Source organism: Apiospora kogelbergensis, assembly GCF_038363985.1.
Source record: "Apiospora kogelbergensis strain CBS 113332 chromosome Unknown utg000003l_segment0_segment0, whole genome shotgun sequence".
NCBI lineage: Eukaryota > Fungi > Ascomycota > Sordariomycetes > Amphisphaeriales > Apiosporaceae > Apiospora > Apiospora kogelbergensis.
In genome coordinates this window covers 32,756-44,688 of record NW_027117420.1, presented here as the reverse complement: position 1 = coordinate 44,688, position 11,933 = coordinate 32,756, and the positions used below count along the sequence as shown (strand labels likewise).

Sequence of the window (11,933 nt, the reverse complement as noted above, 5' to 3'; positions counted from 1 at the left end):
GAGTCAGTCAGAACTGGGGTGTCGCAGTTCGCTCTTTTCTTTCTGCCCGGTTCCAGGCCCTGGTGTAGCTGGCGGTTTCTTAGTAGCGCATGGTGATTCATCGTTACCAATCGGGCGGATACGGCCCCCGGGTTTTTTTAACCTTATCTGGCTTGTCTATTCTATATATAGGCAAGGGACCTGCCTATCAATCTCACCCACGTCCAGCACCCGATCTCCGTGACACTTGGCCGTCGCATCGCCAACGCGTAAACCGCCTAGATAGTAGAACCATGGAAAATACCAACTGCATGCAGTGCGACTCGGGCACAGCCTCCCATAACGCGGATCATGTGTCCAAAGAGTCTTACGGTGAGGTGATCAATAATCTAGACGCCACATAATGTGCTGGTGAGCCGCCTGAGGGGGCCTGCAGAAGGAACATACGGACGTCCGCCAAGCTGCGACTGGACTCTCGCCTGCCGCCCTCTCGTCCGCAATCAGCTTACTTTCCCCAGACCCTGCCGACCGGACCCGAGTGAACCGTCCCTGGCAGATGGGAAAAGACCCCTTCTTCTACTTCTTTTTCCTCCCGCTTCCTACCAACCGGGTCCTTGGGTATGACGGGTATATAGACACAAGAAGAGCCTCCGCCCTTCCACGCTCCCACCCGTTCAACCCATTGCACTCTTCCCCCAGAACAGAAAAAAAGCAAGCCCAAATCACCATCATAATGGCAGTGTCAACCCTCAATCCCGTGGACTACCTTGCCATCAAGAACACTATAGCCCGGTACTGTATCGCCCTCGACAGCAAGGACTGGCAGCTCCTCAAGACGTCCGTCTTCCACCCGGACATCCAGGGCGACTTCCCCTTCGACCACGACATGCGGGGCGCCGATGCCTTGTTGCAAAGAATCCAGGGAAGGTTGGTCCTTCACCTCTTTTTCCCTCCTCCTACCTCATTCATCAGACTTACCCAAAAACCAGACTCAAGGATATTCCCACCCAGCACTCCCTGACCACCCAAATGATAGAAATCCAGCCCGACGGCGTGACGGCCCAGGCCACCACCTACTTCACCGGCCTGCACTTCGGCCGGGGCCAGTGGGAGGGTCACCGCCTCACGTCGTGGGGCCAGTACGTCGACACGTTGCAGCTGGTCAAGGGCAAGTGGCTCATCACGAAGCGCACCTGCCTCTTCACAGCAAGGGATGGCGACGAGCGCCTCATGGAGGGGTTGATCTAAGGGATAGGACGAAGTCAAGATCCATCACCAAGCATGTACGTAGATCTTTGGGAATCAAGTGAACAAGCATGCAACAATGCATCACATATCCATCCACATTCTTCCGCCCGCTTCCCCGTCCCGCCAGTCTTTCCGAAGTGAAGTAGAGATAGAAGTAGAAATTTGAAACATACCAAGAGAGAGGGTATGAGTTATATGAATGGTATCAAAAAGGCAGTAACGAACAGCAATGTGGTATCTCTAAATGGTCTCATGGTCGCAAGATATGTCGTCCGTCCGCCTGGCCGCCTGGCCGGCCTTCTTCTCTCCAAACCTCGCCCCTGCTGTGTAACCAGACCGACCTTCTCCCCCAGGAAGCCTTGCTTAAACCAACACCCACTCACTCCCTCTTTTGACGAATTTGTCAAGCAGTAATCCGAGATCACTCAGAACGAACCGACAAATGTAGAACCCGAAGAATTCGGCCGCATGCCTAGTGCAGAGTTCGAGGCCGACCTGCGTCTTGTCCGCATGCCTTAAGCCCGGGTCATCGACCTGGCGCGCGATTTGGTCTAAACACCGACTTAGTTAATAACGTGTATATCAAAAAGAAAAGAAAGGGGGAAAAAGGGGCTAGCTTATACGCCCCCAAAGGGAAACCACCTACCAACTGTCTGTGCAGCGTCAAACAATCGCGCTAGACTCAGCATGTATCCGGCATAGGGGCCATCGAATGAGACCGACGTAACGTCGCGCTTCGCCGGTCGGCTACTCGGGTTGGCAACCATGGGCAAACTGGGAAGCGTACCCGAGCCATTCCCCATGACTTCCTTCTCGGGGATGCTGGGGCCGCCGCTTCCGCCGCTGTTGCTCCGAGTGCCGTAGGCCGAGGACATATTGACTGCCGATCCCTTACTTCGCAACCTGCGCCAACTGAAGGCTCCTTTGCCACTGACACTGGCGCTTCGGGGCACCGCAGGCATCGCGTCGCCATCTCCGCCCTCACGAGCCATGCCTTGTGTGCCCACTTCGTTGCCGAGTCTCTTAGTCAAGGCTATTTGAACCTGCTCAAGAATGTTCTCGAAGCTCTGCATCTCCTCAAGCACCGCATCGGCGTCATTACTGTCCACTCGAGCCAGATTCAGTAAAGCGGCGGTAAGCAAGTCGCATTGAGAAGATTTGTCTTCCAGTGCTCGGAGCTTCACGCCCTTGACCTTCCACACGTCACGTGGAATAAAGAGCTTGTTGGTGATGTAACCACCACGCGGGTGGGCAAGCGTTTGGTACAAAGCGCGCATAAGCCAGAATGGACGGAGCATGGCATCCGACGGGCACGGCTCGAGCGGCAATGGGACATCCGGCCCGAGCTGGTTGATGGACGAAGGAGACCGGGGCAACGGCGAGTGGAAATCCGAGTCAAAGAGATACAGACCGCCAAAGCCGCCCGTCATCTTCTGGCTGAAAGACGTGGCGATGGGTGTCGGAAGAGCAGGCACTGCTGGCTGCCGCGCGCTCAAGGAGCTCGACATCAATGAGTTCATGGGAGTGTTGGGGGAAAGATCCGAGATGTCAGTGTTAGAAACAGAGAGCTGGCGGCCCTTTTGAGACCGAAGACTGGACGAGGACTGGTTCTTTCGCAACGCTGGACGGACCGAGGACGGCGAACCTGTCCGCATCTCTTCAAACTCGTCATATTCTTCCGAAGACACTCGATTATGGGGAGGCGAAGGTGGCGTGGGAGGCGCAAGAATGGGCGGGTTGGCATTTCTAACAGGTGAGCTGGGTGGCCGCTGCGAGAAGGGGCCTGGCTTCGTAGAAGTAGCCGACATGGCCTGCCGTTGCTGCGCAATGTAGTTGCCGGGCTTGGCCTGAAAGGCGGAAACCGGGCCGGTCGACGGCGGAGGATTCGATTTGGGGGTTTCAATCTTGAGCTGCTTGGCATTTTGTCCCGACAAACGCCTGCTCCGCACACCAGGCGGCGGGATCTGAGGAAGGGCCTGAGGCGGCGGCATCGACGGTGGAGGATTGGGTGCCTTGGCTGACATGGGTGGCATCTCGGTAACGGTGGACAGTACGGTGCTTGCTGTCGGGGGAGGGTTGGACCCCATCGAACTGTGCCAGGTGCGCTGTGTAACTCCGCTTGAATCCGACTCCCTGTCCCTACCCACGCCCGACTGCTGGCGCGACGGCTGATCGAAGGTGAAACTCTGCATAGCGAAGCTTCTGGTCATGTCTTCCAGCATGCGCTCTTCCTCCTCGTCAGAACTGTCACCGTTGTAGAAGCCACCTTCATCGTAGGTGGATATCCGGCTTTCCTCCTGTAGTCGCCTTTGCAGATCCCTTTCACGCGCAGCTTCTATCGCTGCCTCCCGCTCCGTCTGCCTCACCTGTTCCTTGGCCCATTCAACCCGTCGCATGGCGTTGGCCACTACACTGTCGTCTTCGTCGTCTTCGTCATTGCGGTCATCGTACATTACATCCGAGGAGTCCATCGGCTCATAGCCTTCGTCGTAGGCTGCTTCGACAGCCGCGTCCAGGGCGGCATCAAATTCAGCCTCTGTATCACCACTGATGGCACGGATGTGCTTTCTCCTAACTCCAAACGAGGACGTCCTGGAGTGGACGGACGAAGCGGCCGAGCCACCAGACTCGTCAATTGGGTCCAGCCAAGAGGTGGATTCATGGCTTAAATTTCGCGCGTGGCCTTTACTTGTGTCCATGGCAGGGGCCAGGCGACCCGCGGGCATGGAGAAATCCTGGCGCATTATTTGTTCCGGCGGGCTCGCTGGCCGACCTGGTGAAACGGGCCGCCGTGGTGACAAGGGCGCTGGCATGTACAGAGTGTCCTGGGCCCGGGGAATGGAAAGACTGCCTTCAAAGTTGCGTCGGATAGGCGATTTATTAAATGAAGATTGAAGAGACGGGGCTGGCTGCTCTGTGGGCACTGGAGTCGCCAGGTTGCGGCTGTCGGGCGTTGGTGTGCTGCCATAGCGCGTTGTGGTGGCTGTCCCATAGAAGGGCTCATCGAAATCATCGTCATAGGACGGTCGGACCTCCACGCCGTTATATTCTAGGCTTTCTGGTCGGGCCGGGAGCGCTTTGCTACTATATGCGAAAGCCTGCGCAGGAACCATGCCATCAAGTTCGTCGATCCGACTTGTATATGTACGGCGGATCGCCTCTAATTTTTTCTTGTCCTCTTCACCTGTGGTCCTAGCGAGAACATGTTGGAGAAGATCACAAGCTTCGCCGTACGACTGCCGCGCGGCTTGGTAGTTCTGGGCGTTATCCAGTTGGACTGCAGTATTGGCCTTGGCGAGAGCTTTTGACAGCATTGCCTTTTGCGACGGTTGCTTTCCTCGGTCTCTGTCTCTCGCCGGCGTCGAGTCGATGCTGCTCTTCGTGTTAGAGGAGCGACTCCTCGTATGACCTCTGCTTTCGGTAGGCATTGCGTTGTCGGGTATTAGCTGGGCCGCAGGGAGTAGACTTGGGGTATTTCCTCGGTTCGTATTCGAATCAGTCGGCTCATCCCCAAGGTAGTCTCGCTGGCCGGCCTCGGAATTGTTCCCTTGACTTGGGTGGGGTAGGTTGGGCGAGTTGAAGGCGTCGCTCGCCCGACTCTGAAGATTCGCCGCTGGCGCCGGAGAGTTCGTACGTATATCAACAATAGGCTCTGGGGACACGGCGGGAAATTCGAGCGAAGGCAAAGAGACGATGGGCGGAAGGTTGGGCGCCGGTGCCGAGGGTAGTGGTGGCGAGTACTGCTGAGGCCTTAGTCGCGAGCTTGCATTGGAACTGGCGCGGGACCTGGTTGGCGCCGTAAGAGTGCCGCCGTCGGACGGCCGCCGCTTGCTCAATTTCCGGGGTGACTGGTGGGTTGCTGAAGTGCGGGACGTGTTGGGATCGCCCGCGTTCGCTATGATGGTGACGGAGTCGATGCTCATGCGTCGGGAGAAAGTGGCCCGCCTAATGGTTGATGCGGAGGTTGATTGTTGTGGTGACTGTTGCTCCTTGGGCGCCCCTCTTTCCCGATCGCGTTGATCTTGCCCGGCCCTTTCAGCAATAGAAGCAATAATCGTCGCGCCCGGTCGATTTGAAGCACGACTCGAAGAAGTGGACGCGGACCACCTATTAAGGTTTCGGAAGCTGTCAGTGATGGCCCCGATGCTGCTCGCCCGAGAGTGCGACCTTCGGGGTCTGGTGGTGACAGGTTCGGGAGGAATTGGCTCGTTCCTCACAAGGCCAGCATAGCCGATGTTGCGCGATGGTGGCAGCAGTGAGGAGGTCCTGGGCAGCAGGACGGGAGCGGTTGCTCGAGGCGCGAACGAAAGCGACGACGGTGCCTCGTCTGCGCTATTGTTACGGGTATTGCTGTTACTGAACTCGAGGTTGTCGGCCGTGGCGTGTGGAGGGAGTGCTGGATGGCGCTGAGACAGGGTTTCGTCTGGCGGGCGATAGTCGCTGGAATCCCCTATTAGGATTTGGTCTGTATCCAAACCCCGACCCAAGTCCCGACTACCAGAAGTTGCTCGTGCGGAAAAGGACGAGGGGTTTGGAGTAGCGCCAATATGGGCAGGACTAGGTGCTGTAGTGGCGACCCTAAGGGTGCTACTGTGGTTGTCGGTCCGTCCCCGGTTGTAGTGGAAAGCAGAGGCCGGGCTGCTGGTCCTCGACGCAAAGCTCGTGGGGTTGGAGAAATTGGTCGGCCTCTGGTGGTTCTGGAGGAAATTGGCCGAGCCGGCAGCAGACAAGGACGTGGGAGTGGTGTGGAAGGAGGACAGCACCGAGTGGAATTGGGTTGAAGACGGGGCCTCGGACGGGTTGGCGGCGGACGTCGAGCAGGAAGAATCGAGGTTGGGTAGAGGGCAGCGGCCGTGGTCGTGGTGCTTCTGGTAGGACAATGGAGATGGAGATGGAGATTGGGAGTTGGTGGAACCGGCCAAATTGCTCATGACATGTGGTTGTGGCATTTTCCAAATGCTGAGCTCCGGGTATCCAGGCCCAGATCATAACAAGAAACCCACGAGGACCCCCAATCAACCAATGCAATGCACCTGGTCCTAGTGCGGGTGGTAGTCAAGGTGTAGCGATAATGCAGGTAGTAAGGTATGTACTGTAAGACTGTCTCTAGCATGGACGACAACTGGAAACGATTGGGTCGCTGTCCACTCGGAGCCCGCTGCCACTTTCATGCACTTGACTCGATTCCCAATAATACCTAGCAATAACGTCTCTTTTTCTCCCTCTCCCGCCAAGTGCAGCCAGGAAGGGTACAGGCGAGACTGGACCGAAGGAGGCAGGATGCGCGCGTGTTGGGCGTGGCTGGGACAGAAGCTGGGGGGGCCTGTGTGTCTCTGTCCGTGTGTATGCGTGAGATATGTATGTTTTGTCTCGCTCTTTGTGTCTGTCTCTCTCTCTCTCTCTCTCTCTCCCTTTCTCTCTCGGTCGATAATACACTTACTATTATTACAACATGTCGGGGAGAGGGAGGAAAAGAGAAGCAGGCAAAGAATGACAAGCACGGTGGCTATGACGGACGGATGGAATGGCGGACAACCCGTTCGGAGTAGAATAGCTAAATTGAATAGGTAGAAAGACGAGCGGGCGGGCTATGCCATGCTATCAAACCTGAAGAATTCGGGTTTTCTGTCCAGATCACACGTCTGTCTAGCGGTTGGCGGCTGGACAGGCTCCCCTGTGGCAGAAGAAGCTCAGCTCAGCCCAGCGATTGGTGAACCCCATTCGCCGTCAAGCAACGGGAAGGGGTACCCCTCCATTCTGCCCTCCATACCCCTACCACAGGCCACCCGCCCTGAAGGATCAGCCATGGGGGTATTGGTATGAGGTATGACCAAACAGGGCGGCACAGACAATTCCAGTGGAATGTTCTATGCACCCAACCCGTACGCGTGCGTACGTGTGTGCTCATCAAGTCATCTACGACAGATATATTTCGATATCTCCTTACTTGCCATTTACGACCTCACTGTCATTCTCTGACGGGACCCCTGTTACTCCCAGACGAGGTGGGTGGGCCTGCATTCGGACCAGACTGGCTGCCAGGCTGCCAGGCACATCGCATCTTCAATCCCCCCCATCCCTGCGTGTTCGAGATGGATGGCCGGGTGTCTAGCCTCTTACGTTGCAATCCTCTTCTTGAAACCCCCCTTTCTTGAGCATGGCTCGATTCGCCTGCTGCTTGCTGTGCCATTGCCGGTTGGAGTATTGCCTGTACGTGCGTATGTAGTCTGTCATGTTGTTCTTTACATATCTCTACCACCCTGCCTCTTTTTCTCTCGCTCTCTCTGTCTGTCTCTCTGTCTCTCTCTCTCTCTCTCTCTCTCTCTCTCTCTCTCTCTGTAGACGTCATTAACGGATTTGACAACGCGACAAGTCCTCGAACCTCCGTGCCCGAATGTGGGAACGTGTACCATCAGAAATGGGGACTGGGACGGCGTCAAGATTCGTCAAACGTCTTTCTTTTCTGTCTCCTCCCTCCCTCGCCCCCCCAAGCCCCCCTCTTTGTACATATAGCGCGCAGTCTAGTATTAGTATGTATGTACCTCCAATCCACCTTCCAGCCTGGACGCGCCATTACAGACAAGCATCTGAGGTGTCGAGGCGTTCGCAACCTTCCGAGCCTCGTCCCCATCGAGAATGCGACTTTCTACCCCTTGAGCCCTTCTTGGCGGCACCGATTCCCATTCCCGGCCCCGGGTGCGACACGATGCCATTTCCTTCGCGGCCACCGAGTATGGCGCAACTAAAACGATAAACAAGAAATGGCGTCGAACAGGGAGCTGAGAGCCCTAATACATACATACGTAGACTACGAACACAGCCCGGGGGGTGGTTGAAATCAAACCAATTTTCTTCGTTACCAATTGGGCAATAGATTCTGTCCATCATTTCCCCTATCCCACACCTCCAAGTTTCCATCTGCCAGCCTGGCCAATCCCGCGTTTCCGGAAGACTGGAACCTTTGATGAGCAGAACTAGTCTCTTGCACTTGGACTGAAGCTCATACGATACCTGCAGACCTGCTACCATTCGGCAAGAATGATGTGCAGCAAGCAGTATGTATGTACGTGCATCATGGATATTTCCGGTTGGTTGTCGAAGAAACGATGGGCTCCGTCGATTGGTCCCCGTCCCCACGATGGTGGCGTCGTGGATTATGTGAGCGTTAACTTGACGAGAGTTCGGACATCCGCACAACTCTGGCCACCGTCTTGGATTTCGGTAATGTCCGGCCAGCACACCTTGGCCCGTCCTGTCGGCCATGATTCAACAGCCTGGTGTCTCGAACCGTATCTTAGGGGAACTCTGCCATCTGCACTAACAGCGGGCGATGTCGCAGATGTACCGTACCATCCTCTGCAATCCCGTAGAAAGTCGTTACTGGGTTCGCTATCCAAGCGTCACCGGCGCCCCGGATTGCTTTGAACCCGCCAGACCGGTACTGGCACACCTGTGGCTCCTGCTTCTGGAAATTCTCCGATCCTCCAGCCAAAACCCACAGAAGCAATCAAGATAATTTAAGCTCTGTTCTGACAGCCAAAGCGAGCCAGCAAGCACTGACGGGCATCAGCGGCAAGAACAGTCTGGTTCTAGTCTAGTCCTCCTTCTTTGATGAAACAACATGGGCGAGCATGTTTGGGGTCGCGGAAGGCCGTCTTGATCACCCAGGGCAAGCAAGGTACCGGAACCCGCTCTTGAACTAACTGAGTAATGTTGGCCATCTTTGAAGAAACACAACATGTTTCAAACCCGCTCACCAACCCCCATGAAGCCATCTTAATGTTGGACAGTCATAACACCCGTGACGGTGCGCAGGTCGGCCAGCTGTTCTACACAGCACACCGCGCGTGCCAAAACAAAATGCGTTAGTTGATATAAAATAACAAGAACAAGAAGAAGCTGGGCAGCGCCAAGCAGAACATGGCAGCTTGGCCAAGCTCTTGGCATGTCGGTGTCCAGCAAGCGTTTGAAGCTCTGCAAGTCATCTTGGCATATTTCCAGAGGTGCACCTCGCTGGGCTAGGCGGGCCTTGCACCCGTCGGTCCAAATGACATCAAACCAGATCTGAAGCTGTTTCTTCCCTTGTTGAGGCTTGTCATGTGCCTGCCGATGTAGTTTGGCATTACCAACGTAGTGCGTAGGCGAGGATCGGGCGCATCGGGATTCATGTATGGACGTATGTATGTAGGATGGCTGCCACTAGTGGTAGGGCTGCAGCGGGTTGATAAGTAGAGTCGGCTCAATGACGACATCGGTAATGGTTGCGTCAGGAATACAGGCCATCGATCAGAACCGTTCGCAGGCTCGAATTCGAATTCCTCCGCCAACAAGACCAGTTCTTACCGCCAGAAGATCTGCTCTTCCAATCCCTAAAGAAACTCATATCAGAGCATCAAAGTCGCACCATTACCCCACATACCACACACCCGTCATGGATCCCCAAGGCCCCTCCCAGCCCTCGTTAGAGACTGTCTACAAAACGCCCGGCAACGCGGCCAGCGCGAACCCAGCCGAGAAGAACGCCCGAGAACACTCGCACCCCCATGGCCAGCATGTCGACGAGCGCCTGCCCACCGGCGGCCGATCCTCGGGTGTGCAGCAGCGACAGGACGCCGCCCAGCCCTCCAGCCTTGGCTACGGCGTGCGCGGCGCGCCCGCCGGCGAGGAGAGCCAGGGTCTCACAGAGGAGGACGTAGGCCGGCACAAGGAGCTCGAAGGCGAGCAGATGGTCGCGGGCCCGGGCGAGGGGCGCGTGGCCAGCGCCGTGGAGAACAAGCACGGGGCCACGGGTAGCGAGCCCGATTTGCTGGCGAATCTGGATCGGTAAGAACCTATTGACAAATGACCAAGCTCGGAAGGCAAACGTCATTCGCCGTCACCCATGAAGACAGACAGGAGAAGATTACATTGCTGACCGATATTCCATTCTCCCCGACAACAGTAAGAAGGCTGAGCAGGCGGAAAAGCGAGACGCTATAAAGGAGGGACGGAAACACGGCAATATCACCGAGGGTGTTGATCCCCGATATGGTGGGAGCGAGGGTCTGCGAGATGCTTAGAAAAAACCCCAGCAAGCTCTTGCATGCCACGACTTTTGTAACACAACGCGAATACAATCATGGATGGCCAGGAGTAATCGTCTCGCTCTACTTGTGCCTCTGAAGACCCTTCTATGTTTTGCATTGATCCATACGCAGCATGTGAGGCCGTTGCTTCCACTAAGGGTAACGAGCAGGAGTGTTCTATTGCTTTTGCGGTGAGCTGGTCGGTGATCAGAATTTGTGCACCTTGTCCTTTCCGTACCCTAACTGCTCCAAAACCCCCGGCTTGCCCTTCTCCCCTAACATCGCTTCCTCCAAGCCCGGCGGTCCGCACACAAAGACCTTGGAGCCGTTCTCCGGTATGACCTCCTGTAGGAGCTCTTTGGTGACGTACCCCTTGCGGTAAGGCGACCCAGTGCCCGGCCGGCTGACCGTGTAAGTCGCCCGAAAGCGGCCCGGGTACTGGCGCTCGAAGCGGTCAAACTCGTCCTTCAGCAAGATGTCGGCGTCTGAGTTGACTCCGAACACAAGCGTGATCTGGGTGGTGTCCTCTGGGTTCCGCAGGATGCCCTGGGCCAGCTGGTACATAGGCGTAATGCCCGCGCCGCCCGCGATCAGCGTCACGTGCGGGTGCCGGTTGGGCGTCCAGGCGTAGCCCTTGATCGGGGCAACGAAACGCAGGCGGTCCCCCGGCTGGAGCGAGTGCAGGTGCGTGCTCATCCGGCCGTTGGGGTAGTGCTTGACCAAGAGCTCCAGGAAGCCGGGCTCGTCTGTGAGTGATTGTGCTGGTCAGTATCCAATGTCTGGGGTGGAAGGCCTGCTGCCTATTGCCTGGCGAGACTTACCCGCTGTGGTGACTGGGGTGTATGGTTTGCCATCCGGTCTCCAGCTTCCTTTGGGCCATGCGAAGGTCACGATCGAAGCTGGCCATGCACCATGTCAATTGTATGTCCTGCTCTGCCCTGGCTCGAGCGCGGCACTTACACTCTAGTGGTAACCCAGTGACCGAGTCGGGTTCCGGCAGCTTGAAGCGAAGTCGCTTGGTGTTATGATTCACCATCTCGGAGCTCTCGAGGGGCAGAGAAACGAATGCTGGGCCGCCAGGGAAGACTTTCCGGGGAGCTCCCGTGGATGCCGATGCTTCGCTCATCAGATTCTGCGACAGCAAAGTGAGACCTATGCCGGCGGCGGCCACCCCGCCGATCACGTAGCTCGGGCGGACTCTCTGGAACATGGCCATGGTGGTCGAGGGGAATCACGAAAACAAATGCCAGTGATGGTTTCGCCAGTTGAGCACAGCCAACAGTTATCTATTTCAAGACCCCCTCCCTGCCTTGCCATTTGCGGGAAGCCAAAGGAAGGCCATGCCAGCCGGGTACCACCGCCATGGCGCACAATTCCCTTTGTCCACGAGGCGAACACTTGGGCGCTGTGCACCCTTCGGTCCCGGACAATTGAACATGGCGACCAAAAAGTCCGGAGATCGCTGTAGTTCGTCGCCGGACCCCGATGTGGGGGCCTCCAGGTCGCGACATGTGTTATGTTACATGTTACTATTACCACCTTTCCTGGGCGCTGGGCCAAATGTTCCGGGCGAGCTGAACATGCTGGAATTACCGGCTGATGGCGGTGGCCTGCTGTGTGACCATGACTCCGCTTACTCGC

The 11,933-nt window shown here is 56.5% G+C and overlaps 4 protein-coding genes across 4 annotated transcripts; 2 read left to right on the top strand and 2 right to left on the bottom strand.

Moving 5' to 3' along the window:
- Positions 1–712: 712 nt before the first annotated feature.
- Positions 713–1,227, top strand: PG998_004675 (uncharacterized protein; the record flags this gene model as incomplete). Its single annotated transcript, XM_066871493.1, has 2 exons — positions 713–906; positions 969–1,227. The coding sequence occupies 2 exons, from the start codon at positions 713–715 to the stop codon at positions 1,225–1,227; spliced, it is 453 nt and encodes a 150-aa protein (XP_066731590.1).
- A 617-nt stretch (positions 1,228–1,844) lies between these two features.
- On the bottom strand, positions 1,845–6,176 carry PG998_004674 (uncharacterized protein; the record flags this gene model as incomplete). Its single annotated transcript, XM_066871492.1, has 1 exon — positions 1,845–6,176. The coding sequence occupies one exon, from the start codon at positions 6,174–6,176 to the stop codon at positions 1,845–1,847; it is 4,332 nt and encodes a 1,443-aa protein (XP_066731589.1).
- A 3,482-nt stretch (positions 6,177–9,658) lies between these two features.
- On the top strand, positions 9,659–10,054 carry PG998_004673 (uncharacterized protein; the record flags this gene model as incomplete). The annotated part of the gene is made up of 1 exon (XM_066871491.1): positions 9,659–10,054. The coding sequence occupies one exon, from the start codon at positions 9,659–9,661 to the stop codon at positions 10,052–10,054; it is 396 nt and encodes a 131-aa protein (XP_066731588.1).
- A 445-nt stretch (positions 10,055–10,499) lies between these two features.
- PG998_004672 (Cytochrome-b5 reductase) lies at positions 10,500–11,508 on the bottom strand (the record flags this gene model as incomplete). The annotated part of the gene is made up of 3 exons (XM_066871490.1): positions 10,500–11,038; positions 11,114–11,191; positions 11,253–11,508. 3 exons carry the CDS (start codon positions 11,506–11,508, stop codon positions 10,500–10,502), a joined length of 873 nt encoding a protein of 290 aa, XP_066731587.1.
- Between the last annotated feature and the right edge of the window lie 425 nt (positions 11,509–11,933).